The sequence below is a fragment of the Stenella coeruleoalba genome (assembly GCF_951394435.1).
Source record: "Stenella coeruleoalba genome assembly, chromosome: 4".
Taxonomy (NCBI): Eukaryota; Metazoa; Chordata; class Mammalia; order Artiodactyla; family Delphinidae; genus Stenella; species Stenella coeruleoalba.
In genome coordinates this window covers 110,166,000-110,193,558 of record NC_137149.1, presented here as the reverse complement: position 1 = coordinate 110,193,558, position 27,559 = coordinate 110,166,000, and the positions used below count along the sequence as shown (strand labels likewise).

General features: G+C 37.5%; 1 protein-coding gene across 2 annotated transcripts in view; it reads left to right on the top strand.

Moving 5' to 3' along the window:
- HPSE (heparanase) overlaps nt 1-22,118 on the top strand; it is a 34,005-nt gene extending 11,887 nt beyond the window's left edge. The window contains exons 3-12 of one of the 2 annotated variants that reach the window (XM_079920335.1): nt 1,339-1,464; nt 6,149-6,322; nt 8,397-8,565; nt 8,876-8,923; nt 9,430-9,523; nt 9,968-10,074; nt 11,200-11,314; nt 14,180-14,298; nt 15,476-15,622; nt 20,509-22,118. In XM_079920335.1, coding sequence (XP_079776461.1) covers nt 1,339-1,464; nt 6,149-6,322; nt 8,397-8,565; nt 8,876-8,923; nt 9,430-9,523; nt 9,968-10,074; nt 11,200-11,314; nt 14,180-14,298; nt 15,476-15,622; nt 20,509-20,668 — 1,259 coding nt within the window. In that variant the 3' untranslated portion in view covers nt 20,669-22,118. The remainder of the gene's footprint in view (nt 1-1,338; nt 1,465-6,148; nt 6,323-8,396; nt 8,566-8,875; nt 8,924-9,429; nt 9,524-9,967; nt 10,075-11,199; nt 11,315-14,179; nt 14,299-15,475; nt 15,623-20,508) is intronic. The other variant, XM_079920336.1, reaches the window with a different exon arrangement.
- Nucleotides 22,119-27,559: the final 5,441 nt, after the last annotated feature.

Here is a 27,559-nt window from a genome sequence, read left to right as displayed (position 1 = left end):
GTAATAAGGGGACATGGAGATATGCTCTGCTTCTAAGAATGGATTTCAAGACTTGATTTGTTGGGCAGTGGTTCTCAAACTTTATTGACTAGACATAATCACCTGGGGTGAGTTTGAATATTTGGATTCTTGGGCTCCAAACTTAGGTTACAAGTTTAGCAGGCTCCTCAGGTGATTCTGATATTGGGAGTCTGTGGGCTTCATCTGAGAAACACCCTGGGGCGCCACGAGGATTTGCCCTGTGTCTTTCATAAGTGCTATACAGACATCAAATGGAAGCTAAATCATTATCTTAACAGTTATTAAAGAACCATGTACATCATTGAATTACAATAGTGAATTATGATATATAAAAATGAACAATATTTTATTATTTTATATATTACATATTTCCTTCTGTTTATTTTCTGCAGTTAGGAAGTGTTTAGAACCATTAATAACAGTGCCAATTGATAGAATAGTGATTAGAAAAAAAGAAAAACGCAGGAGAGTTTTCTTAGTGTAACACGTTGGAATATGTTTAGACCTGGCCCTTTCTCACCAGTCATATGCATTCAAAAGGTCCCATAAATTTAGATAGGAAACTGTCCTTTGCTCATCAATTTTCTTCATCCTGTAGGGAGGGGGGATCACTGGGGTTATCCAAGTGCTTCAGAAACATCCTTTGTGAGCACAGGGGTAGATGAGGCACCCGCTGTCAGAGAGCCAGAATGTGCAGCTTCCCAGAAAGGAAGTCAGTGGGGGGTCAGCCAGTCCTGACAGCCGCCCCCAGCAGCCCTGCTGTCTTGTGATAAGGAAGCACAGTCTGCCTGATAGGATAGTGGTGGATTTTCCAAGTACACATGTTGTGGTCTCAGGAGCTTTGATGATACCAAATTTGAAGGAATAAAAGTCAACATTTCCTGTCCTACCATTTGGCAAGAGGAAATCACCATAAAGCAGATATAGTCCATGTAAAACAAATTTCTATGTATGTTGAAAGTGAACCTTAAGAGAACTGAACTATGTTTTTTTCCGGTGGGTTCTCTAGTAATTTCAGGTTTCTGAGGAGCCTTCTGAATTGTTAAATAACTTGAAGTTATGTCCAATGTATCTATGTCCAGTATATGTCCAGTGTTTCTTCAGAAACCTGCCCTTTGGCTGTTTTTTTTGTGGTAATTGATTAGCCAGCAAATTTGACATGTATAGCAGAATATATCCTTCTCTGATGTTACACTTAACAACCAGAAACTCAATTATCCTGCTTTAGTCACATAAATAGCTAACTAAATAAGTGTATGGGATTTCAACCGTGTCACTGTGAAAATAGATTCTCTAAATTTTTTACTCCATTTGCAGATATTTGCGAATCTGGATCCGTCCCTTCTGATGTGGAGAGGAGGTTGAAGTTGGAATGGCCCTTCCAGGAGCAATTGCTACTCAGAGAACAGTATCAGAAAAAGTTCAGGAACAGTACCTACTCAAGTAAGAAATGAAAGGTATCCTGCAAGTGTCCCAGCCCCCAAAATATTTGGATGGCTTGAACTTGGGCTTGAATCTAATAAGCCCTATAGCAGTTACGTAAAGCTGCATAATCCTCAAATGTTAGCAAGAGTTAATGGGCAATCTTCAACCCCAAACTTCTGTTTTTTACTTTTCTTCTCCTGACTTTGCCTACTAGCCACAGAGTGAAATATAGAATCATTCATTCACAAGCTAATAATGACCTTTACTGCTCTGAAGAACTAGGAAGTCAAGGAAGACATGGATATACTCCTTGTGTAAAAGTAAAATATAAAAGTGTGAAGAGTAAAACGTGAAACCATTCACACCTCATTGTGCATTCTGTTTCCCCTCCAAGAAGCAGCCACTGCCCTGCCAGTGATGTGTTGTGTATCACTGGCAGGGCAGCTTTCTCATTTTCTTTCCTCTGTGGGTTTGAAAACACAGGACTAGCTCAACTAACCAGGAATTTATTTCCATTCATGGAAACACTTTTCCAGTGTTTAAATGGGATGATGTCATGCAGGGCTTTACCACAAACAACTGAAACAAGCAATCCTTATCTAACTATGAAATATATTTTTATCCAAAAGTTGATGTTTTATACCCAACTAAGGAATGATGTTGCCCCAGATCTCAGTTAAGAAAGTAACCTGCTTAGATACGCTACAACTGTCTTCTTTTGGCTTTTGAAAAATAAATGATCTTGAAGTTAGTTTGGGTTAGTCAACATTTCTAAGAGTACATTATTGACAGTAAATTATTTCTTTGTAAGATTTTACTATACACTACCTAGATTCCAGTGTGTACAATGGATTTTTTATTTTTATATTTTTTATTTATAAGGTAAGGGAAAAAGTAACACATAAGAAATCAGAAAATATGTTATATGCTAATAGAAAATGTGGTCCTCTAAATTAATTTTTGCATTTTAAAGCAGAGGGCAGAGGGGAGCTATGCTAATGGTTTAATAACATGATCTATGGTTGAACAGAATTTGGCAGGACAGAGCCTTCTCAGATCCCATTAAAGGGATAACAGAAGTCCAAGAGACCCACAGCAGGAAGGCCTTATTTGTAATTAATCATCTGAAATAAGCCTGCTAGGAGAAGACCCTATGGTATTAGGTAATCTATAGCTTTATACTTTTTTTCTTGGTCATCTTAAACATATGCCAATTTACCTTAATTTTTTAAATTAATTATTTATTTTTGGCTGTGTTGGATCTTTGTTGCTGTGCGTGGGCTTTCCCCAGTTGCGGCGAGCTGGGCTACTCTTCGTTGCAGTGGCAGGCTTCTCTTTGTGGTGGCTTCTTTTGTTGTGGAGCACGGGCTCTAGGCACGTGGGCTTCAGTAGTTGTGGCTCATGGGCTTAGTTGCTCTGTGGCATGTGGTATCTTCCCAGACCAGGGCTTGAACCCGTGTCTCCTGCATTGGCAGGTGGATTCTTAACCACTGCACCACCAGGGAAGTCCTAAATTTTTCTTTAAAAATGTTTGCTACCTCACATGATCTTTTTGGAACCAAGATGGTAGGTTTTCAACACCTTTTTCCTGCCTTTGGGATCAGGGCCTTCATAGCTTCTGCACCAGGGGAAAGCCCTTCTTTTACTAACTATGTAGCTGGGTCAGTATAATTCCAGCCGCCCTACTGGCAATGCTAAAATGTATAACAAATACAGATAGATAATTTGTATTTGGAAATATTTGACTTCTGATTTGAAATTTTCTATTTTAATCTGCATGTATTAGAAACATATAGATAGAAATCTATGGGACTTCCCTGGTGGTCCAGTGGTTAAGACTTCGCCTTCCAGTGCAGCGGGTATGGGTTTGATTCCTGGTTGGAGAGCTAAGATCCCACATGTCTCATGGCCAAAAAACCAAAACGTAAAACAGAAGCAATATTGTAACAAATTCAATAAAGACTTTAAAAGTGGTCCACATTAAAAAAGTCTTAAAAAAAATAAATCTACTGCGTTTGGTCTGGGCACCAGCTCATTATAGGGTTATCTAAGAAGCCAATAGGTGTCTCTACACATGGCTCTGCATCCGTGGCTAAGGTTGGTAATGCCTGAGTAACATCGTATGATGCGACATCATATGATGGAAGAGATAGCAAAAGTCTATTGTGTTAATTGCTTAATGGCCTGCACCTTTAAAACAGGTGTCCTAGAAGATATAGGTGAATTTTCTAAGTACAGGACCCATTGGATGGTATGTTTCACTTAAGTAGAAAATGACAAAAACATTTGTCATGAGAATATAGATTCACACTGCAAACCTGTCTGGGCAGGAAAAGGAAGCAATGTTACAGGTATAATGTTGAGTGTGACTACAGAAAGGAGGACTCCCTTATCAAAATAATAATATTTAATAAGCTAATCCTTTTTTCTCCTTCTTCTCCACCTTTCTTCCTCATCATCCCACTCCCACACTGGATGCTGGACACATTTATGTAAACAAAAATGATATAATAGTCAGTGCCAATGTATAATGTGTCATTTAGATTGTCTTCATTCCAGGGGTCTTTCCACCCTTTCATAAGGTAAGAGATAAGAGATTGGATAATGACTGGGAATTGGATAATTATCTGTGAGTTTTCTTATTTTGAGGAGGGAATAGGCTGGGTGGGTTTTATTTTTAAGAGTGGATTTTAACTCAGTAATATACAGCCCTTATTCTAGGAGATGTTACTGTTACAGAGGGCATATAATAGAATTTCAAGCTACTTAAATTCAAAGTGTTTTTGGAAAAATGTGGAAATAGAGGAAGAGTAAGGAATGAGCTGAATAAATACTCAAAAATGAAAACATTCTATGTTTCTTGAAAATGCCATAATCCTTGTAGAAGGTCTAGGCAATAATAGTGCTTTATATCTGTAAGAGTTTTTTATGGCTTACAAAGGGTTTTCACATGTGCTATTTCAACTTGGTTTTGTGAGGTAGATGGATGATGGTACTAGTTCCAGGATTGTAGATCTGTAGCCAGGGCTCATGCAGGTAAAGGGATCACTCCTGATCATTCAGTCTATAAGTGGGATAGTGGGGCTGGGAGCTCAGATCTATGATTCCTGATTTAGGACACTTTCTACAACATGATTAGCAGTATATGTCTAAAAGATAACTGTGACTAGGACAGTTACAGGGCCTTTACTACAGGCTCTGTTACTGTGGCACTGTCACCAAATAGCTATGTGATATTGGGCAAAGCACTTTATTTCTTTGGGTGTCAGTTTCCTCATAGAAAAATGAGGGTGGAGGTTTGGGGAGGACTCCATAATCCCAAAGTCCCATGCTGTCCTCCACTGTGGCCCTAAGATCCCAGGAACAGGCTAGGACTCAGAGAGCTTTTCAGACCCCAATGTCTGTAACACCTTAATGATAGGCAGCAGGTTTGTGGAAGTGGGTGACACAGCAAATATCAAAAACACCTAAAATAGCTTGCTAGTGTTGTTACCGCCCCTCAGCCGTTATGTGCAGTATTAAACCTAGGGTTTCACTGCTCTGGTAATCCAAGTAGTTCAGGCTGAAGACTTAGAAACAGAGCCACTTTGAAGGAGAAAGGGTGTAAGTTTGCCAGATAGATAGAGATTTTTTTTTTAAACTAGGGAAGTGAATTTCTGTTTAATAGATAACTCTAAATATACATTAAGATCACCAGATCTATGCAGGTAATAACTGATTTAAACACTCAAAAATACTTTCTGCCACTCTCAAAAAGAGATTATAGGCTAGCTAATGGTTAAAAAGCTGAGTTCAAAAGTTCCAAAGCTTTAATAACTCCTTAGTGACTCAATTTTTTTCATAGCACATCTAGCCCAAAAGAAATACCTGAGAGTTTCAATTAAGCTGTTAGGTCCGAACAACCTAATAGTAACAGTTCTCATCATGTCCAACAGATGTTGATGCATTCCCTTGCAAATTTAAAAGATCCTGCAGTGCCCCTGTGAGTAAGGTTGCCTGGTCAAATTTTAATTTCAAATAAACAATAATTTCTTTGCTGTATTTCTCAAATAATACACATGACATACACTAAAAATTATTCATTATTTATCTGAAGTTCAAATTTAGCTAGATGTCCTGTATTTTTATTTGCTAAACCGTACCAGTGAATTCACTCCCCAGAGTGCCTTGGCGCAGAGTTTGGAAACCACAGCCCTAGGCCAATTTTTTAATGTAAAATTCCATTTATTTTGAATTAATGAATTATATACATGAATTTTTCAAAAACTTTAAAAAAATGTAATCAAAGTTACCAAGTTATTTTGTGACTGAGTTTATGAGTGGAGATATTTAGATTATGAAGTGTGGGGTTTGTGTTGACTAATGAAAATCTGGCCTGTGCATGTTGAGCCCTGAGCCGTACACTGCAGTTTCCCCAGTTCACCTGAGGTCACTTGAACAAAACCCAAGTACCAGACCAAAGCCTCTGGTACCTTCCATAGGACTTGATTCAACAGCTGAAGCAAATAAAGTAATATATATATATATTTTTAATTTGCCAGTCCAATTTTGTTGACACATTCATAATTATAAGCACTCATTGGAATTCCTTCCATTTAACAACAGAAATAGCAATTCATTATGAGGAACAAATCTGGAGGCCTTCATCACTTCGGCACTCTGGTGCTGACCTAACCACGAAATGGTAACATTTTTCTTTTAGGAAGCTCAGTGGATATGCTGTATACTTTTGCCAGTTGCTCAGGACTGGACCTGATCTTTGGTCTAAATGCATTACTACGAACTGCAGATTTGCACTGGAACAGTTCCAATGCTCAGTTACTCCTGGACTACTGCTCTTCCAAGAGTTATAACATTTCTTGGGAACTAGGCAATGGTAAGTGCTCCCCTGCCCCTGCCCGGGGAACATTTCAATAATAAGGAGATTCCCCCACTTTGGCATTATTTGTTCCTATCTATGACCTTCTTTTTAATAATAGCAAACATGCTTTTTGCCTTGGAATATTTGTGTAAGTGCTCAGTGGTGTAAGTTTGGAATTACTTGTGGCAGAAAACTCCTTATGTATCCCAGAACCTATCGTTAATCCCAGTTTATGTTACATTTGAGCACTTCCACAGCTCCCTGATTCCCTTGAGATCTTCAGGGTCACCTAGACCTCTTATGCTTGGCAGGTTGGACTCAAGCAGTTTGCTTTTACCTTTCCAGTCCTTCCTCTGTTCTCAACTTGTCAATCTCAGCAACCCCAACCCAACACTCATAATGGGTTCAAGCTAGAAGTTCTGGTACAGAGTCGTACCTGGGTCAAGCTCTTGATTGTCTCCTTTGTCATTCTTTTATTGTAAGGAACTTATAAACTGTAACTAAAGTGCTAGTGATTAGCCACATTCATTCAAACATATTTACAATGCTTTGTTCACACATCAGCCGATGGAACTGAAGATAAAATGGGAAGTGAGATGTAGTAATATGATGAGCACATACTATATTCCAGGCACTGTTCTGAGCATTTAATAAGTATTAGCTTATTTTATCTTTATAATTGCCCCGAGGTGAACACAATTATGACATTCATTTCATAGATGACAAAAGAGGCACAAAAATTTTAGCTCAATAGCTGTGTGATGCTGGGCAATTATCAGTGAGAGGAATCTTACAGGAGTTAGGATTTGAACCCAGGCAGTCTGGCTCTAGTAGGAGGTCCCTGCTCTCTTGAGACTTCTGTTCTAGAGGTAGGGAGGCAGACCAACCAGAAAGCAAGCAAAGAAGTGATACATGTCTATAGTGGTATGTATTATAATAAAGTCTAGCAGCAGATTTTGGGATTGGGTTACTGAGGATAACTGGCAAGTTGAAGCACTGAAAACAGAATAAAAGGAAGGGTCAAGGCAACCATATCTTAGTTAGATGCTGAACAACTTTACTGCAGCAACTATGTGAATAATAGGTCATCTGAACCCATCCTTACCCATCTCTGTACATCTCACCTTCCCTACTTTTCTACCCTACCCATCCCCAGCTCCTGCTCTTCAGAGTAAGATAAAAGAGTGTCATCATGTGCCCCTCTTCCCCGGGCCCCATTTTGCAAAGGGAAGGTCTGGTTTCCGGGGTGAAGGAGAAGAGTAAGGCAATTTGGGAAGTAGATTGGACACTTTCCATGCCTCCCTCCCCTCCCTTCAGCTTTGCTACTTCCAGACTCACATGCACATATAATTTGCACTTATAATTCTCAGTAAGACTTTTTTTTTTAATAAATTTATTTATTTACTTTTGGCTGTGTTAGGTCTTCGTTGCTCTGCACGGGCTTTCTCTAGTTGCAGCGAGCAGGGGCTACTCTTCTTTGCAGTGTGCGGGCTTCTCATTGTGGTGGCTTCATTTGTTGCAGAGTACAGGCTCTAGGCGTGCAGGCTTCAGTAGTTGTGGCTCGTGGGCTCTAGAGCGCAGGCTCAGTAGTTGTGGCGCACGGGCTTAGTTGCTCCGCGGCATGTGGGATCTTCCTGGACCAGGGCTCGAACCCGTGTCCCTGCATTGGCAGGTGTATTCTTAACCACTGCGCCACTAGGGAAGCCACTAGGGAAGCCCCTCAGGAAGACTTTTAATTACATTGTAGAAATAGGTTTTTAAATGTCTTCTCCCACACAATCTTTTTTTTTAAGTAAATTAGGTTATTAAATACTGAATACAGACTATTTCCTAAATATCCACTAGTTTAATGTCCCAATTATTAATTTCCAACTGTTTTATTACCCCCAATACTTCATTTATATAACTTATATTTTTATTTTCCTGGAATATCTTCTTTATAACTGGAGATTTTACTTTCCTTGACTTTGGATTCTAAGTTTTTGTAATATGAAAAATGCTCTGTTGCTTTTATATGCTGCTTTTATGTTTGCTTTTAAATAAAAAATTTTCTAGGTAAGCAATTATTTTGTGAATTGCTGTCTTTCAGAACCTAACAGTTTCCGGAAGAAGGCTGGTATTTTCATCGATGGATTGCAGTTAGGAGAAGATTTTATGGAGTTGCATAAACTTCTAGGAAAATCTGCTTTCAAAAATGCAAAACTCTATGGTCCTGATGTTGGCCAGCCTCGAGGAAAGACTGTTAAGATGCTGAAGAGGTAAGAGCTAGAGGAAGCAGAACCACTTTTCTTAAATATAATATTTTCTTTGGTGGAGAATCCTCAATAAACCACCTGTTATTAAACAATTTGTTGCCTGACTAGAAGGTTTACCAAAAGAGGAAACATTGACTGGCTCAGAATACCAAAGATTTGGGGGCAAATGGCACCTGTGATAAAATTTGTATCAGAATTAGGAAGTTTGTGTTGCTTTATCCTAAAGTAGTAACCAGCCTATTTCTGGGGAAGACAAGTGCATTTATTGTTCATATAAAGATTAAGTGATAACATAATAGATTTTTTTTTCTAGTTTCCTGAAGGCTGGGGGAGAAGTGATTGATTCAGTTACATGGCATCAGTAAGTATGTCTCCTACTGTTTATACTGAGAAAGTAAAGCTAGCTTTACTTATTACCTAGTTTTCAAAAAATTGTTTTCATTTAATTGCTAATTGACTTTATAGTTCCCAATAAGAAATGGTCTCAAGCAGCATTGTACTAGGATCTTAACATTAATAAAACAGAAATTTAAACTTGTTTTAAGTAACGTGGTAGTTTCTACAAGATCAAGGCACACTATTGTTTAAGTCATGGAATAGATGTAGCTAATAGTAGCTAAAACTAATATGCTTGCCAAAGAATGGGTAACCCACAAATACCTGCATTTGTGACTATGTTTTCTCAAGACAGAATAAGTGGTCCCCTTCCATCTTGTTCTCTCCTTAGTAGAACTTCTGCTTTTTTTTTTTTTTTTTTAATAGCACAGGGGTGGGAAGAAGTAGAAAGGAGGGCAAGGGCGGCCAATTAACTTAAAAGCAGAAAGTAAAGTTTGTTACTTTTTCCTGAATATTTTCTGAATAATTTAGCTACTACTTGAATGGGCGAATTGCTACCAAAGAAGATTTTCTAAACCCTGATGTACTGGACACTTTTATTTCATCTGTGCAAAAAATTTTCCAGGTAATAGTCTTCTTATTCTTTTTAATGTAAAACCAGAGTCCTTATTTTGTAGTCTAGCTAGTCCTAAATTCTACAGGTATATAAATTTACATGTTTTTCCAATTTTAGAGAGCAGGCACTAGGTCTTATTCACCTTCAATTCCCCTTAGTATCGGGTCTCACCCATGTATGTTGATTGGAAATTAAAAATACTTCCAATGGCCTTTTGGTAGAGTGAACTCTCAGAGTCCATAAGAAAAGAAGGGGATTATTTACATTCCTTCCACACCTAGTATTCCAATAAAAGGTAATTTCCCAAGACCTAAATGACCGCGAAAATATTTTGTAACTATACTGAACGGATAGATCTGGGAATGCAAGGTTTTGAATATTGAATAATCTTCAGCACCATATTTGGTCAGCTTGTTTGCAATTACTGTGGAGACTTTTCTGTTCCATACATAGGCTGTTGAGGAGACCAGACCCCACAAGAAGGTTTGGTTAGGAGAGACCAGCTCTGCATATGGGGGTGGAGCGCCCTTGCTGTCCAACACCTTTGCTGCTGGCTTTATGTGAGTGAATTTGCACTTGTCTCAGGGACCAGATAGCATTCTCCTGTTCTTCTGTTCAGTTGAAATAACTCGTCAGACAAAAATCTGGTCAAAGACAGTTTCCGTGGCTGAGCTCCAAAGTTTGTGCCAGATTTTGCAAGAAAATGATTTACTAAAGTTGGTTGGACATCTTTAACATGTGCCCAAATTAATCACTGTATGAATGAACTGCTTTAGAAGTTTTGTTCCTTAATTATGGCCCATAAATATGTCAAGCATTCCTTTCTGTAAAGAAATACATTGTAAAAGAGTGCATCAAGAGCCTTGACTCTGAGAAGGATTCTGAGTACATGTAGCTCTATTCATAGATTCCCAAGAAGTTTCGAGCCTGAAAGTATGAGGTCGCACCCGAGGGGCTACCAATGAATTTAAAGATTTACTAAATCACCCCCTTATCCAAGCACCACAAACTTGATTGCTTTAAAACCAACTGCTTTACTTACATTTCATAACTCAGTTAACACTCTTAGTCTATAGTTCTACATGCTCATATTGAGCTTTATTCTCTTTCCTCTCTTATCCTCATTCTTTTAAGCCCCGACTAGAGCACACATCCCTTATGCTTGTGGAGGCATGAGGAGGAGAGGAAAGAAAGGAGATGTGTGTTTTGCCACTGACTGAACACGGCGGGGGAGGAAGTGTCCATAAAAGCTTAGGGGTGATTCTACTTATTTCGCATTTTAGTGCTGCTGGCCACCAGCAATCCTTTCTTCAGACCTCACATGGAAATGCGGGTGGGGAGGCGGTGGGTGGAAGTGGGAAGGGCGGGTTTGGATCCCACAGGACGGAGAATAAGTCTATAAGTGTGGGCATTTGTCAACTCTGCTTTGTAGATGTTGTCCTACCCTGATAGGGACTCCTATAGCATATTAATAGTCTTCTAGGATTTGTTATCATGCAGAAGTGTGAGAACATGTGAAGTGAAGGATAGTCTCTACTTCATCTGAATGCCTTATTGATAATACTACTTTTCTGGCTTCCTGTCAATTCCTCCCACACGGAGGAATAAATCAGAATAGTGTATAGTTAAAACCGAGTTATTTTGTTTTCCAAATCTGAAGAAAGCTTGGCCTCACTCTGTTCCAGGTGGCTGGATAAATTGGGCCTGTCAGCCAGAATGGGCATAGAAGTGGTGATGAGGCAAGTGTTCTTTGGAGCTGGAAACTACCATTTAGTGGATGAAAATTTTGAACCGTTGCCTGTAAGTGACCATTATTTTCCTATTATTGTGAGTAGGTTAGAGTATACTAAGGGCCCCCTGTATTAAACTTTTATAAATAGTCAATTCTCTCAATAAATTCAATGCTCTCAATAAGTAGCCAAACCATAGACAGATGAATTAGAAGAAACCTTAGAGATCACTCATTCTAACCTTTTTGTGTCTCAAGAAATTGAGACCCAGAAATAATGTTTTTAATGTGGGTTATTTGGGGCATGTTGTGGGATTTTTTTAAAAAGGAGTAATTTGAAATTTTTTGACTTCAATTTTATAAGATAAACTTGAATCAAATGTTTTGCCAAGTAAATCAAAGTTAAAATTGGCTGTAGTATCCAAAGTTTCAAAATTTTTTGTCATGAAATCATAATTTATTTAACTTAAAATAAGCTAGTACCATGTATTTGTTTAAAAATATCACCATACGATTGGCTATTTTGTTAATAATCTTCAAGATATTTATGAGTAAAGTCTCATTTCCACCCTACCTCCAACTACATCTGGTACTAAATCAGGAAATATAGCCTTTCTATCTAAAAAGCCACCTGGAAGATATATATATCTAAAAGTTGGGATAGCATAGGTATAGCCTGAGAAGTATGACCTTGATTTTTATAGTCTAAAATAGCATTTGAGAATATCTATTTTCTAAGAATAATTCCTAAGGGAATTGCTTGAAATTGTAGGAAAGCTAAGAAAGTCTGCAAAAAGCACATGCCAAAATATAAGCTAGGCTTTTGTGGTTTGTAGATAGATTTCCCCCCAAAATTGCTTTTAGTCTATAGTGGTCCAAATTCATGGAGCACACTGTTGATAACCTAAAAAAATTTTTTAGCAAAATGTCTTTGCACAAAATGGAATCTATCTTCCCCAAGTTTATTATGAGTAATTTATAAAATGAGTTAAACCAAACGTGATCATTTCATTAGACAAATATCCAAAATCTACTACTGGCCCCTTCTTAAATGGACATTGAACAAGGAAGAGAAATAAACAGTTTCTTCACAATTTGCTTTGAGTCCAATGCCTAGAAATTAGCCAGCTTATCCTGTCACTCTTTGTAAGTAGTACCAGCTATTTATGATGTTATCTAAAGCTTCTCAGCCAAACATAAACTTTTGGCTTAAGAATTCTTTGTATATGTGCTAAATATACTTCCTCCTCAAGGTGCACAAGTCAGCTAGAAAAACTTGCAAGAGTAAATGGTACCTTTGACATCTGCAGAATCCCAGGGAATTCGCAAAACAGTCCTGGAAGGTGGCAAGGAAGGTATCTTAGATCCATTTTTCAAATGAGGAAGTTCAAATTGAGATGAACTTGTGTGATTTGCTAGAGGTCACACAGCTGTCTCATTGTTACTCTAAAGAATCCTGTACAAATCCTGGCTCTGAGCCTGCTTCCTTTCTACCCCAAGTCATGGAACCATGCTACGTCTCCTTTGAAAACATTTAATTGATTCTCTTCTTGTCTCCAGTAAGAATTTTGAAGTTGAGCAGAGAAACAAAAGCTGTTTGCCTGTTGAGTCTACCTTACCCAAGCTCAAGAAGGAAGGGTTGGGGTATATATATATTGAGTGGATTTAAAAAAAAAACAAAACTTTTTATTATGAAAATTTTCAAAGTAGAGAGAAAAGTATATGAAGCCCTAATGTTGTTTAATCCATAATTGTACCCACTCTTTACCTCCCACCTACTGGATTACTTCTAAGCAAATCTCAGGTATACCACTTTATCCATAAGTATTTCAGTATGTATCTCCTTTGTAAAAATATAACAAAATATAATTATCATACTTTAAAATATGAACAATAATTTCTCAGTATCATTAAATATTTAATCAGTGTTTCACATTTTCCTTATTGTCACAAATGGGTTTTTTTTGGTTTTTTTGTTTCTTATTAGTCATCCGTTTTATACACATCAGTGTATACCTGTCAATCCCAATCTCCCAATTCATCACACCACCACCCCACCCCCCAGTCACAAAAGTTTTTAATTGTTGGTTTATTCACATCAGAACCCAAACAAGGTCCATATATTGTATTTATTATATCTCTTAAGTCTGTTAATCTTTAAGTTCTCTCTCCCTCTCTTTTTTTTGTCCCTTGGAATTTATTAAGGAACCAGGTAATGTTATATAGTGTTTCCCACATTATGGATTTTGCTAAATTTATTTCTGTGGTATCATTTAGCATGTTCCTCTGTCCCCTGTATTTCCTGTAAACTGGTAGCTAGACCCAGAGGCTTGATTTTTGTGGGGTTTTTTGTTTTGCAAGAATTCTTCATAGGTGATAGTGTGTGCTTCCATCAAGAGACACATAATGTCTGATTGTCTCTTTTCTTGACCTTGATAGCTAGTGATGGTCACTGCCTAATGCACTGCCTTATTGGGCAGGGGTTGGGGGTTTATAAGGTTTCAGAGGAAATTGTTTTAGTCTCTTAAACAGAAGTTTTATTTTTAAAACTTGGCTTTGTGTGTGTGTGTGTGTGTGTGTGTGTGTATGTGAGTGTGTGTGTCTATATCTAAAAGTTTTGCTTTGAGCTTTGAATTCTTGGATGATTGACAACAAAGAATATTTAGACTGTCTCTGAGCAATGAGTTACATCCTTGAGATTTATCTCCTAGCACTCTGAATTGTGGAAGTGTAGTCGTCCAGTGATAAAAAGCAGCAAACAAGATATTGCCCTCAGATTCGTGGTGGTAATGCAGACCAAAAGATGAATCCTTTTAAAATAGCTCTAGGATAACAGTCACACTCTTTGTAGGATAACTATTTTCTTGACACTGTTTTTGTTAAAGAGTAAGTAAAGATTTATTTTTGTCCCTCTCCTCCCCAATCACTACAACTAGGATTATTGGCTCTCTCTTCTGTTCAAGAAACTGGTGGGCACCAATGTGTTAATGGCAAGTGTGAAAGGTCCAGACAGAAACAAACTTCGAGTATACCTTCATTGCACAAACATCAACCAGTAAGTGTGTAAGATGCCCTTTACCAATCAACAAGTTTTAATTAGTAAGCACACAACTTCCTACTCTAACACACTGTTGTCTTCTATCTATACAGTGGGTCTAAGGTGTGTCATTGTTCTTCATTTCTTTTCATTCTCATAGTGATATGGTGCCAGAGTCTAGCTAAAAAAATGAAAAAAAAAAAAAGGTTAAACATAGGCATTTGCAGTCCAGCAAAGATTTGTACAATGATTTAATTATCACAATCCATAATGAAACTATATCCTGAATTTAAATAAATAATGATACAAATGAAGCACATAAAACCAATTTTGTATGAATGATTAATCAATTGAATGGCTATGAATGAATAAAATATGAATATGAACTCATATGAATGAATAATTTCATGAATATACTTATCCCTTTGCATCATATCTGATTAATAAAGAAGAATAATTAAAATGACACCAATAACAACAATAACACTCATGTTTTCAAAAGTTTCAACCCAGTTTCTGGAGTTGAGAGGCCATAGAGACTTTTGTAGTCCAGTACTCTGGCCTTAGGTAGGAAAAATGTTCCTAAGTCTGAGATTTTTCTCTTTTTAGTTTCAGTCTGTCTTTCCTAATAGAATAATATTAAAATGCTAATTCTAGCTACAAAAGCTACATACTGTTTCCAGTTTCAGTGAGTGGAAACTCTGTTTCTGGGTAGTGAGCCCCATTAGGAATAAGTGGGGGAATGGTTTAGGTGGAAAAATTCTGAAAAGTGTCAGTAGATTTAATTTTCTTATTTGTTTCAGTCTTTTCATAAGGTTAGGAAAAGCCTGGGTTTATATGGTTTATATTAGGAATTCACATGAACCCTGAAAATTTCCATTTTACCATTTAACTTCCCTATGTTTGAATGCATATGGGCTGACTGGCTTCCTCACAACGCAGCCTAGCAAAGCAGCAAAGATCTCAAAGTGCTAAAGCCCAGAAAATGGCAGTGTGAACAGCAATATTTTTATCATGTTTTCAAAATAGGACCACATTAGTAGCCTAATATTATCATAAATGGAAGGATACAAAGAGGGCCCATCATCACTATAGATACTAATACTTAGTAATGTCCATGACTATATTTTTAATCAACTATTCAATTGCTTAAATTAGATAAATATTTTTATTGAATTAATCCATTTGCTTTTAGCCCAAGGTATAAAGAAGGAGATATAACTCTGTATGCCTTAAACCTCCATAATGTCACCAAGCGCTTGCAGTTACCACATCACTTATTTGACAAGCAAGTGGACAAATACCTCATAAAACCTTCAGGACCCAATGGCTTATTTTCCAAGTGAGTAATTTTCTTGGTTCATTTCAAACTTTCACCAAAAGTGAATTTTATTGGTGTTTGTCAGAATACCATGTGTTGATAGGGAGCAAAAAAAAAAAAAAAAGTCAACTATTTGAAGTTCTAACAATTCTTAATATTCAGGAAGTTACATATGAATACATGCTAATACAAGTGTGATTCATTCAGAGAGTCCAAAGCGGAAGAATGGGACCACAAACTAGCAGTTATCTCAGGGAAATGTTTTCATTTCAGAGCAACTTGATATATCAAGATCCACTCAATGCATTTAGATTATTTGCTCCAAAAAGACATAATTCTTGGTAACACAGTCACTAAAACAAAAATACCTATATGTAATTGCTATATAAAGGCATAGGAGTTGTTGTAAAATATTATATGGTGCGAGCTGGGTGTGAGTCTCTTATGGTATCAGAGTAGTGTTTTTATTGGTTAGAGTAAGAAAAAAGTGGTCAGAAATGTGCCTTTTAGGTGAATTATTTAAAGTTGGTTCTAATACATTTTAGTTATAAAAGCCTGTCATTGACTATGTCTTACAAAAGCCTGTAATCCAACAGAATACCCAAGAATGACCGTAAGCCTTTAAGAGTTAGGCACACAAACATTGTAAGATTTCTGTCTAATATGTATTGGAAGGAGACTTCCCCCATGGTCCAGTGGTTAAGACTCCATGCTCCCAAATCAGGGGGTACGGGTTCAATCCCTAGTCAGGGAACTAAAAATCCCACAAGCTGTGCGGTGCAGCCAAAAAAATTAATTAATTAAAATAAAAATTCATTGTGTGTTGGAAGGGGCTCTTTCCATCATGGCTATTCTCACATTAAAGCATAAAAAATTGAGATTACAAAATTCTTACTACCTCCTCGCATCTTTGCAAATGCTCTATGAGTGATGTTTTCAGTGACAGCCTCAGAACCTGAAAAAGTACCATAAACATGCTTTCTCCAAAGCCCTATCCCCCATAGACAAGCATTATTAACACTGGGTACCATTACTTTTTTTCCCTATCCTTTATTTTACTATAACTGTAATCATACAACCTCTAATAGGAAAAAGTGAAGGGGAACCCACAAGTTTCCCAAAGTATCTTTCCATATATAGCCTTTGTAGTCTTCTAAATGGGCTGTATGTTTTTGTTTTTTTTTTTTTTGCGTTACGCGGGCCTCTCGCTATTGTGGCCTCTCCTGTTGCAGAGCACAGGCTCCAGACGCGCAGGCTTAGCAGCCATGGCTCACGGGCCTAGCTGCTCCGCGGCATGTGGGATCTTCCCGGACCGGGGCACGAACCCATGTCCCCTGCATTGGCAGGCGGACTCTCAACCACTGCGCCACCAGGGAAGCCCCGCTGCATGTTTTATAAAATGCCATGGTTTACTTATTTTCCTACTGTTTAAACCTTTTTTTTTTCCCTATTGTAAATAATGTATATTTGGATAACAGATACTTTTCTCTATTTGGGTTTTGACCCTTTTTGAAGTGGCTATTTTTTGCATATTTCTGTCTGAGACTGATAAGAGAAAAGCTTTTCTGAAGTCGTTGAATAATAGTTGCAGAATTAGAAGTGTTTTAAGAGATCATTTTAGATGGGTATCTAAGGCCATTCAGCTCTGTTTGATTCCTCCTCTGTTGGATCTTGCAGCCTCTGCTGGCGACTGCTCTCTGTGGCAAGGATAAAGTGAGGCTCTAAGCCTTTCATCTGCTGCTCTTAGTTCTATTCTCTAGAACGGAGGATGGAAACTATACCTCATGCCTGTGGACAAGTGGGTTTAGAGGATTTTTTTTTTCTCTTTTTCTGCTAGGGGAGGTTGGCATACATTCTGTGTTAATTTTTATTTTTAATTAGTTGTCAATGTTGTAAAAATTGACAACTACTAAAGTATCTGGATTTCTAGCTTTTCTTTGAAAATAGGTGCTCTGGCAGCTCTGGGATGTTTTCCCAATTCGATGGAGTTGAACTGAGGTTGTTTACTTTAGACAGGTCGTTCATCTTTCTGTGCTCCTTAGTCCCTACGTGACCCTGCTGTGTCTTAAACCTGTCCTACTGCACTGGCACACGTAACTTCCTTGGCCCTTGAGGACATTTGAGTTTGCTACTGTTAATCTGGAACAATGCTGAATACCTCCTTTTCTCCAGAATAACTCTCAAATATTTGAAGGACAATTGGACTGTCTTCTCTCCAGGCTAAATATGCCCAATTTCTTCAATGATTCTTCTCTTTGCTATATTTACCAGACCCTGTTGCATTCTTATCACATGTTTCATGCTTTATACTTGGAAAATTGGTGAAATTGTGCATAATGTTTTATTACCCTAAGTTCTCTTTGATGAGTATATATTACTTATATTTTTCCCTCTTTAAAATGTTGCAAAAGCATCGCAGATAAGTTTAATGAGTGCACAGTCTGCACACTTGCTCACGCTAATGACCTCAGAGGGTTAAATAATAATCACCTTTAAAAAATTACTTTTTACTTGAATAACTTGTATAGTTCCCATAGAAGGCCCTGCATAGTAAGTTTTTAATAAATATTTAAAGTGAATATATGTTAACATAAAAACAGTATTTTATAGTTATCTCAGATAAATTTTGCCCAGCATCGCCAATTTTGCCAAATCTGTTGCTTGCTAATTCCTTCTAGCTCTATTTATCTGAAACGTGACAAGCATGTCTTCTATTTCTTGTCATCATGTTACTGACTTAAAAATATAAAACAAGATACTACCCTCAAAAAAAGCCCTACCCTCATTGCCCAGCCTGATGAGGAAATATTCTGCGCACTTTAAGCTTACACTCAGTATATTGATAGCATCCTTTAGCTATATTTATAGGTGATTAAACAGTATAGCCAGATGGATTATCTTGCCCATGCTTCATCATCTTAACCCAGAGCAGTATTAATTTACAATGATCAGACTTACCTTTAAACTCTGTGGCCTCTCCTAAAGCATTTCTGAGACTTTTTTGTGTACCCTTGTAATGGTCTTCAATTTCATGCAGAAGAGGTCTTACTACCACCATCTAGAGGTGTTTTCAAGGCCTATTTTTGTCTGTGGTTTCCTGATGGTGGTCATGGCGTTTCCTCCCACACCCCATCCAGGAACTGCTGTGATATAGGTGCTAAGATAAAGCTTGGGTGCATGTGGGCTGAGTGTAACAGCTATGCAGGCTTATTAGCCTCCAGCACAGCCATGGTTATCTTATCACATCTTTAGGCACAGAGCCCAGAGCTGGGCATTTAACCAAGGTTAAATGGAAACCAGTTTTTCTGCTGACTGATACTTAGGATAGAGTGTGAGAGATCTTTAAAAATGAAAACTTTAGGGGCTTCCCTGGTGGCGCAGTGGTTGAGAGTCCGCCTGCCGATGCAGGGGACACGGGTTCGTGCCCCGGTCCGGGAAGATCCCACATGCCGCGGAGCAGCTGGGCCCGTGAGCCATGGCCGCTGAGCCTGCACGTCCAGAGCCTGTGCTCCGCAACGGGAGAGGCCACAAGAGTGAGAGGCCCGCGTACCACAAAAAAAAAAAAGAAAAGAAAAGAAAACTTTATAATAATGTTAAATTGGAAACAATCAAATGTCTAACATTAGACAATTAAGTAAATAAACTAATATGCTCATACAACTGAATCTTGTGCAGCCATTAAAATGATGTAGTGGATGAATGTTTAATGGTGTGAACAAATGTTAGGATGTGTTACAGGAAAAAGAATCAACTTTTAAGAGACTATATACTGTATACTCATTTTTGTCTAAATGAAAACATGTATGTACATACATACATAGAAAAGAGATGAATAAATATACATCAAAATCTTAAAAATGGTTATGATGAGTTAACAGGTTGCTTTTGTTATATTTATCTGAATAATAATGATGATAGATAATACTTTTACAGTGCTTACTATATACAAGGTACTGTTACATGTATTATATACATGACATAGATAAACTCTGACAGTAATCTAAATTTTCAACAATAAAAAACTTTTTTCATATATAAAAATTTCATAATGTAAAAAGCATTTAAGAAAAAGATAATAGAGATAAAAGCATCATTTGGAATTATGGAAGTAACTATCAGCAGAACTAAAAGCAGACTAAAGCTTTTCTTCATAAGCTCTTGTTTATATGAGATTTATTGCTGTAAGCATGTACTAATTTGACTTAAATAATAATAAATATGCATAAGAAATAATACTTGTCCTTAATTTTTTTTCCATTTTTTGACTCAGTTTTGATTTTAAATTCCAACAGTGAGATGCAAAGAAAACATAATTTTTTTGGAATCTGTGGTTTAGCTAAACAAAATCATTTTTGCTTCACCACAGCAATATACATTCTACCAAAATAGCTTAACAATTTAAGAAAATGAATGCATACCTCCTGGGAAAAGGGGAGTAAGAGGGTTTATGGACATAGTTATAAATGGGAAATTGACTGTCATTTTGTATGTTAAATTCATGAAATTCACACTCCATTCTATATATTTGCTTTATATAAAAATGTTTTCAGTTTCTTACCATCCAAAAAAATGCTGCAGATCCAGAAGTATGTCATCTTCGTTCTTTTTATAACTCCATCATCTTGCCTAGTATGGGTTACATGTGTTCCATTTTCTGTAAAGGGCCAGATAGTAAATATTTGGGGCTTTGCAGGCCATATGGTTTCTGTCACAACTGCTCAACTCTACCAGTGCAGCTTAAAGACCATCTAGGTCAAATATTTAACTGACATAGTGTTCAAATACAAATTATATAATATAAACTGCCACAGAAAAATTTTTTGGTCTTAAAAAGATCTCATGACTTTTATAGAGTAGGTGGAAGACACACAACTTGGCTAACTTGGACGTATCTTTCCCCTTTGCAGATCTGTCCAGCTCAATGGTCAAACTCTGAAGATGGTGGATGACCAAACCCTGCCAGCTTTGACAGAAAAACCTCTCCGCCCAGGAAGTTCACTGGGCCTGCCAGCTCTCTCATATGGATTTTTTGTGATAAGAAATGCCAAAGTTGCTGCTTGCATCTGAAAATGAAAGACATATACTAGCCCAGAGACTGAATTTTTCAAGTGCATTGATAAGAGGAAAGCAAAACTCAGGCTGTAGGAAGGCAAGCAGATGAACTGGTGACTGCTTTAGGGCCACTAGGACACTCTCAGCGCTAGCTTAGCACAGTATTTTGTTCTAAGTAGACCACTGTTAATAGTAATACCTAGTTCCAAACACTATGTTTGTATTCTGCATGTACTATTTTTATTTAAGATTATTAAAAATGTATATAAATACTCCCAATACAGCCAGGGGGCAAGTAAGTGAAGGATATATTATTAGTTTTAAGAAAGTGTTTAGTTGTTTTTATTTTAAAAAAAAAACAGTTATTAGAAGATTGTCAGATTCTTTCCTCCATATGCTTTCCTCCCATAGGGCTGCTGTCAGAAAAAGTTTACTACCACAACCTTCAAATCATCTATAAAAGAGAGACAATCTTTTTGCAGCTTAACAGAGAGCTAAATTCAGCTGCTGCTTCACTTCCCTCTGTTCTGTTTGTCTCTGTCAGCAATACTGTGTGAGAGGACAGATGGTTAGATGTGATAGCACAAAAAAAAAAAAAAACGATTAATGGCAATTTGGAAGGAAGGGATTATGTAAACTTCAAATGAAATAAAAACTGACTGTAAGTGAAATTGATTTACCAAGAGGAGAAAATTTAATTCAATACATTGTAAGCATCTGTTAATGTTTACCTTTAATCTACCTTAAATTCTTGTTTTAGTTGGCTGCAAGTAACAGAAATTGATTCTAATGGCTTTGATTGATTCCAATGGCATTGATTCCAATGGCTTAAACCACCACACATTAATAATCCCACATAACAAGAAGTTCAAGTAGGGTGAGCTCCACTGCTCAGTATGTCATCAAGGAATCGGTTTCATTCCATCTCTCTGCTCTGTCACCTTTAGTATTGGCTTCATTCTCAAGCTGGTTTCACTATGGCTGTAGCTATTCCATGGGCCCATTCAGACCTGGCAGCAGCCAGAGAAAGAAGATGAGCAATTTTTTCTGTCTCCTTCATAGACTTTTGAAGGACCCTTTCTCAGAGGTTCTCTCAGCAAAACTCTCCTCATGCCTCCTCGTGTCATGGTCGCATGGCCATTCTCCCCAGTCACTGCCACCATCAATGAGATTCCTCCAATTGTCTCCTAATAATCTTTTGGAATGGAGAGGGTGTTGGGAAGTCTATAACACTGACCACTACTGTTCTGTGCTTTTATCAGTAACAGAATGTATTATTTGCTCCTGTGTCTTAATTCTTAGAAATATAATTCTCCTTATATTTATGCCTGCTATGAATATTGTCATCAATTAAGTACATTTATAAGGAACTAAAGCTGAAACTTAAAGTTTGGATGCTTTAATATCCTTAAATTTTATATGTAAGTAATTTTTATATTTTCACATTTGAAATAAAGTAACTTTTATAACCTCAATATTGCATGATTATTCTTTCTGTTTTTTAATTTATTTACTTATTTTTGGCTGTGTTGGGTCTTCGTTGCTGCGCATTGGCTTTCTCTAGTTGTGGCGAGCAGGGGCCACTCTTCGTTGCGGCACGCGGGCCTCTCACTGCGGCGGCTTCTGTTGTTGTGGAGCACGGGCTCTAGGCGCGCAGGCTTCAGTAGTTGTGGCTCGCGGGCTCTAGAGCGCAGGCTCAGTTGTAGCACGGGCTTAGTTGCTCCGCAGCATGTGGGGTCTTCCCGGACCAGGGATCAAGACCGTGTCCCCTGCATTGGTAGGCGGATTCTTAACCACTGCACCACCAGGGAAGTCCTTGATTATTCTTTCAATAAAGCTTAAGCCTACAGATCCCTTGTTTCCTTCACCACTTTATTTACACCTCCTACCTTTATTTGTCCTTTCAGCCTCCCCCATACCGACTTGACCTTGAAGAAAAGAGATCATCAGGCACAAACACGATTTCCTCCCTCATCATGTAGATTCAATCATGATCAGCGTTCGGTCCTATCTATTTTTCTTTTCCCTAACCCCTCCTTCACTTAATAAATTCAAGGCCCATTTTTTCACTTGTATTATTGTAATAATTTTCTAATTGTTCTTCCTGACTTTGCTTAAAATTCTTAAACTTTGCTTAAAGTTTGCTTAAAAATTAAAATGGCTTTCCATTTCCTATAGCATATAAGGTCCTCCATAACCTGGCACCTGCTGTTTTCTTCAGCCTCAATTCTTGCTACTTTCCCCATGAATTCTGCTCTCCACCCACACATCGGTTGAGCAGTCCAGACACACAGCCTCTTTTACCTTTTGCTCCTGTAACTTCGGTACTGCTCTTTCTGCTCTCCACCTGGACTCTTCTACCTCTCCTCTCTATGTGGCAAACTTTTATGTTTATTAAGACCCAGCTCAAACAGCAGTTTCAATGCCTCCTCTATCATTCAAGTAGCTTTAGTCATATTCTTTGCTCCTATAGCAGTTTGGACATTTACTGTGGCACTTATGATACATCAAAATTGTGTCCATATATCTTTCTAACTTGACTCTAAGCTTAAGAAAGAAGTTCAATATCTTAATCATCTTTGTATTCCCTATGCTTAGCACATTGGCACACAGTAGCCATTCAGATGTTTCCTTAATGACAGAGAAGAACGTTCAAATTTGAAACTAGCTTAGGTAGTTTGATTTTGAGTATACAGAAAAACTGAGTGATGTTTCAAACCTCAAAAAGTATTGCCTGATAACTTCAAAAAATTTTTTAAAAATTATCACTAGAAAGTTTTTACTGTGGTGGGTGGTTATATGAAGAACAGGGGCAGAGTTATGTGAAGAAAGGAATGCTCTCAGTTGTATATTAATGAATATTAAATGCATTATTAATAAATAGGGTTTTTTTAACTTTTTTAGAGGAAGCTTCTTGCTTGTCACATTAGTGAGACTTTTTGAGCCCATATGATTTCATTAATTTATTTAATCAATCAAATATATTTATTTTCTGCAACTTATTATATTGGCTCAAAATTACATCTGTCTTTTAGTTTGGCCCTTGTGATTCACCTCATCTACACGATAATGGGAATTACCAACTCCTGCTGTGAAACTTGTATGTTCAGGGCTTGTCAGTTCTGTAATTGCACCCATTTTCTTTTTTAAAACTTCTGATGTGTCTCATCAACCTATTGAAACACCTCATGGTTGATAAGTCTTTTAATTATCCTTCTAACCAGAATTTTGATGACCAACCAAACTAACATAAATACCAATCTATTTTATCTGATAATGCAATACAAAATCAAAGCAGTAGTATTCAAAATTAAACGGTAGTAGAATAAATAATTAGTTTCAACTGTAGAAGAAAATATTACCAATGATGTGCAGACCAACTTACGTACTGTGTGCCTTAGAAAAATATAGTGTGAACATTCCCATACTCACTCCATCCCTGGGTCAGAGATTTGTGGTTTTTTTTCAAGGATAAGTTACTCCTGTCTTCTCCTTTTGCAATTTTATACCATTCTCAATTCTACAGACTTATGGGTTAGAAAGCCCTAGAGCAAGTTAGATACTTAAATATTTAACAGTATTTTAAAAAAATCTTCCCTATCATTGTCATTAAACGCTGTTTCTTTTTTTATATAAATTTATTTATTTATTATTTATTTTTGACTGAATTGGGTCTTCATTGCATGTGGGCTTTCTCTAGTTGCAGTGAGCAGGGGCTGCTCTTCGTTGGGGTGTGCAGGCTTCTCATAGCAGTGGCTTCTCTTGTTGTGGAGCACGGGCTCTAGGCATGCAGGCTTCAGTAGTTGTGGAGCGTGGGCTCAGTAGTCGTGGCACACAGGCTTAGCTGCTCCGCAGCATGTGGGATCTTCCCGGACCAGGGCTCAAACCCGTGTCCCCTGCATTGGCAGGTAGATTCTTAACCACTGCACTACCAGGGAAGTCCAAACACTGTAAGTTTTTATAACACCTTTGATTTAAGTTAAATTTGTTCCTTACTTTTATATATTTGATGATAGTCACTAGTTTTTAAATTGGTTCTTAGGTTACTTTATTAAATGCAACTTAACATATTTATTTCAATTCCCATAGACCTTTGAAAGGACAATAATAAGGCTAGTTTTCTGATTCTGCAGCACTCCAAAATTAATAAGGCAAATTTGCATATTTAACATATTCTTCCTAACCACATTTTAAAAAAATTCTTATATATCTAATAAATCACACACAAATTTAGTAGATCAAGTTCCCTAAGCATTTCAACATCTTAAAAAACAAACAACAGTGATAGCAAACCTATATAAATACAATTTGTAGGGCTTCCCTGGTGGTGGGCAGACCTGTTCCGGGAAGATGCCAAATGCCGCGGAGCAACTAAGCCCGTGTGCCACAACCACTGAGCCTGCACTCTAGAGCCCACGAGCCACAGCTACTGAGTCCGTGCACCACAACTACTGAAGTCCACGTGCCCTAAAGCCCGTGCTCCGCAACAAGAGAATCCGCCACAATGAGAAGCCCGAGTACCGCAACGAAGAGTAGCCCCCACTCACTGCAACTAGAGCAAGCCGGCGTGCAGCGACGAAGACCCAACGCAGACAAAAATAAATAAATAAAATAAATTTATTTTTTAAAAAATACAATTTGTACAAAAATGTCATTTTCTCATGCCAAAACTACAAATTTACTCCTCTGGCCAGAGTTAATAGAATTACCAATTCAGGTCCGCTACACCAAGTACGGTAACAATTAGCTTTTGATTAGAGGGTCTATAGACAGGATATAGAACCACTAGTGTGTTGGGTTCAACCCCTTCCTATGCTTAAGTATCAGATGTTGGGGGTCATCTAAAGCAAAGGCTGAGACAAGGACTTGGGGTCCAGTAGTTTATTTGGGAGGTGATCTCAGGAAGCAGGTGTGAGACATCAGGGAGAGTGAGATGGAGGAGAAGGAAAAGCCAGTACTTAGGTTTGTTGCTGAATTTGCTGCAATAGGCAATGAGAACTCAGTTCCACCAGTACCACTGAGAAACATGGATGCCTTTCATAATTTTTCTCTTATTATTCTCATATTTCTTAGCAGCTATCATTTTATAATAATTTTCATAAAGAACACCAACTTCACATAAAATAATTTTAAGGCCTGAAGCATTATTGTTATTGATTCTACTATTTAAGCTCCAAAGGTACTTTTACACATTTATTTTTATTATTTATTTTATTAAAAATTTTTTTACTGGAGTATAATTGCTTTACAATGTTGTGTTAGTTTCTGCTGTACAATGAAGTGAATCAGCTATATGTATACATATATCCCCGCCTTCTTGGACCTCCCTCCCACCCCTCCCATCCCACCCATCTAGGTCTTCACATAGCACTGAGCTGAGCTGCCTGTGCTTTATAGCAAGTTCCCACTAGCTATCTATTTTAAACATGGTAGTGTATATATGTCAATCCTAACATCCCAATTCGTCCCACCCCTCCTTCCCCACCATGTTCACACGTCCTTTCTATACATCTGCATCTCTATTCCTGCCCTGCAAATAGGTTCATCTGTACCATTTTTCTACATTCCACATATATGCATTAATATACAATATTTATTTTTCTCTTTCTGACTTACTTAACTCTGTATGACAGTCTCTAGATCCATCCACATCTCTACATAAGTCCCAATTTCATTCCTTTTTATGGCTGAGTAATATTCCATTGTATATATGTACCACATCTTTATCCATTCATCTGTTGATGGACATTTAGTTTGTTTCTGTGTCCTGGCTATTGTAAATAGTGCTGCAATGAACATTGGCGTACATGTATCCTTTTGAATTATGGTTTTCTCAGGGTATATGCCCAGTAGTGGAATTGCTGGGTCATATGGTAGTTCTATTTTAAGTTTTTTAAGGAGCCTCCATACTGTTCTCCCTAGTTACTGTATCAATTTACATTCCCACCAACAGTGCCAGAGGGTTCTCTTTTCTCCACACCCTCTCCAGCATTTGTTGTTTGTAAATTTTGTGATGATGGCCATTCTGACCGATGTGAGGTGATACCTCATTATAGGTTTGAGTTGCATTTCTCTAATAATTAGTGATGTTGAGCATCTTTTCATGTGCCTCTTGGTCATCTGTATGTCTTCTTTGGAGAAATGTCTATTTGGGTCTTCTGCCCAATTTTTGATTGGGTTGTTTGTTTTTTAGATATTGAGCTCCATGAGCTATTTGTATATTTTGGAGATTAATCCTTTGTCCATTGCTTCATTTGCAAATATTTTTCTCCCATTCTGAGGGTCGTCTTTTCATTTTGTTTACAGTTTCCTTTGCTGTGCAAAAGCTTTAAGTTTAATTAGGGCTGATTTGTTTATTTTTATTTTTATTTTCATTACTCTAGGAGGTGGGTCAAAAAAGATCTTGCTATGGTTTATGTCAAAGAGTGTTTTTCCTATGTTTTCCTCTAAGAGTTTTATAGTGTCTGATCTTACATTTAGGTCTTTAATCCATTCTGAGTTTATTTTTGTGTATGGTGTTAGAGAGTGTTCTAGTTTCATTCTTTTACATGTAGCTGTCCAGTTTTCCCAGCACCACTTGCTGAAGAGGCTGTCTTTTTTCCATTGTATATCCTTGCCTCCTTTGTCATAGATTAGTTGACCATAGGTGCATGGGTTTACCTCTGGGCTTTCTATCCTGTACCGTTGATCTATATTACTGTTTTTGTGCCAGTATCATACTGTTTTGATTACTGTAGCTTTGTAGTATAGTTTGAAGTTGGGGAGTCTGATTCCTCCAGCTCCGTTTTTCTTTCTCAAGATTGCTTTGGCTATTCGGGGTCTTTTGTGTTTCATTTTTAAAATTTAACATCCATTTTTGGAGTCAAATTATACTTTTTTGTAAAATGATACTTAAAAAGAAATCTA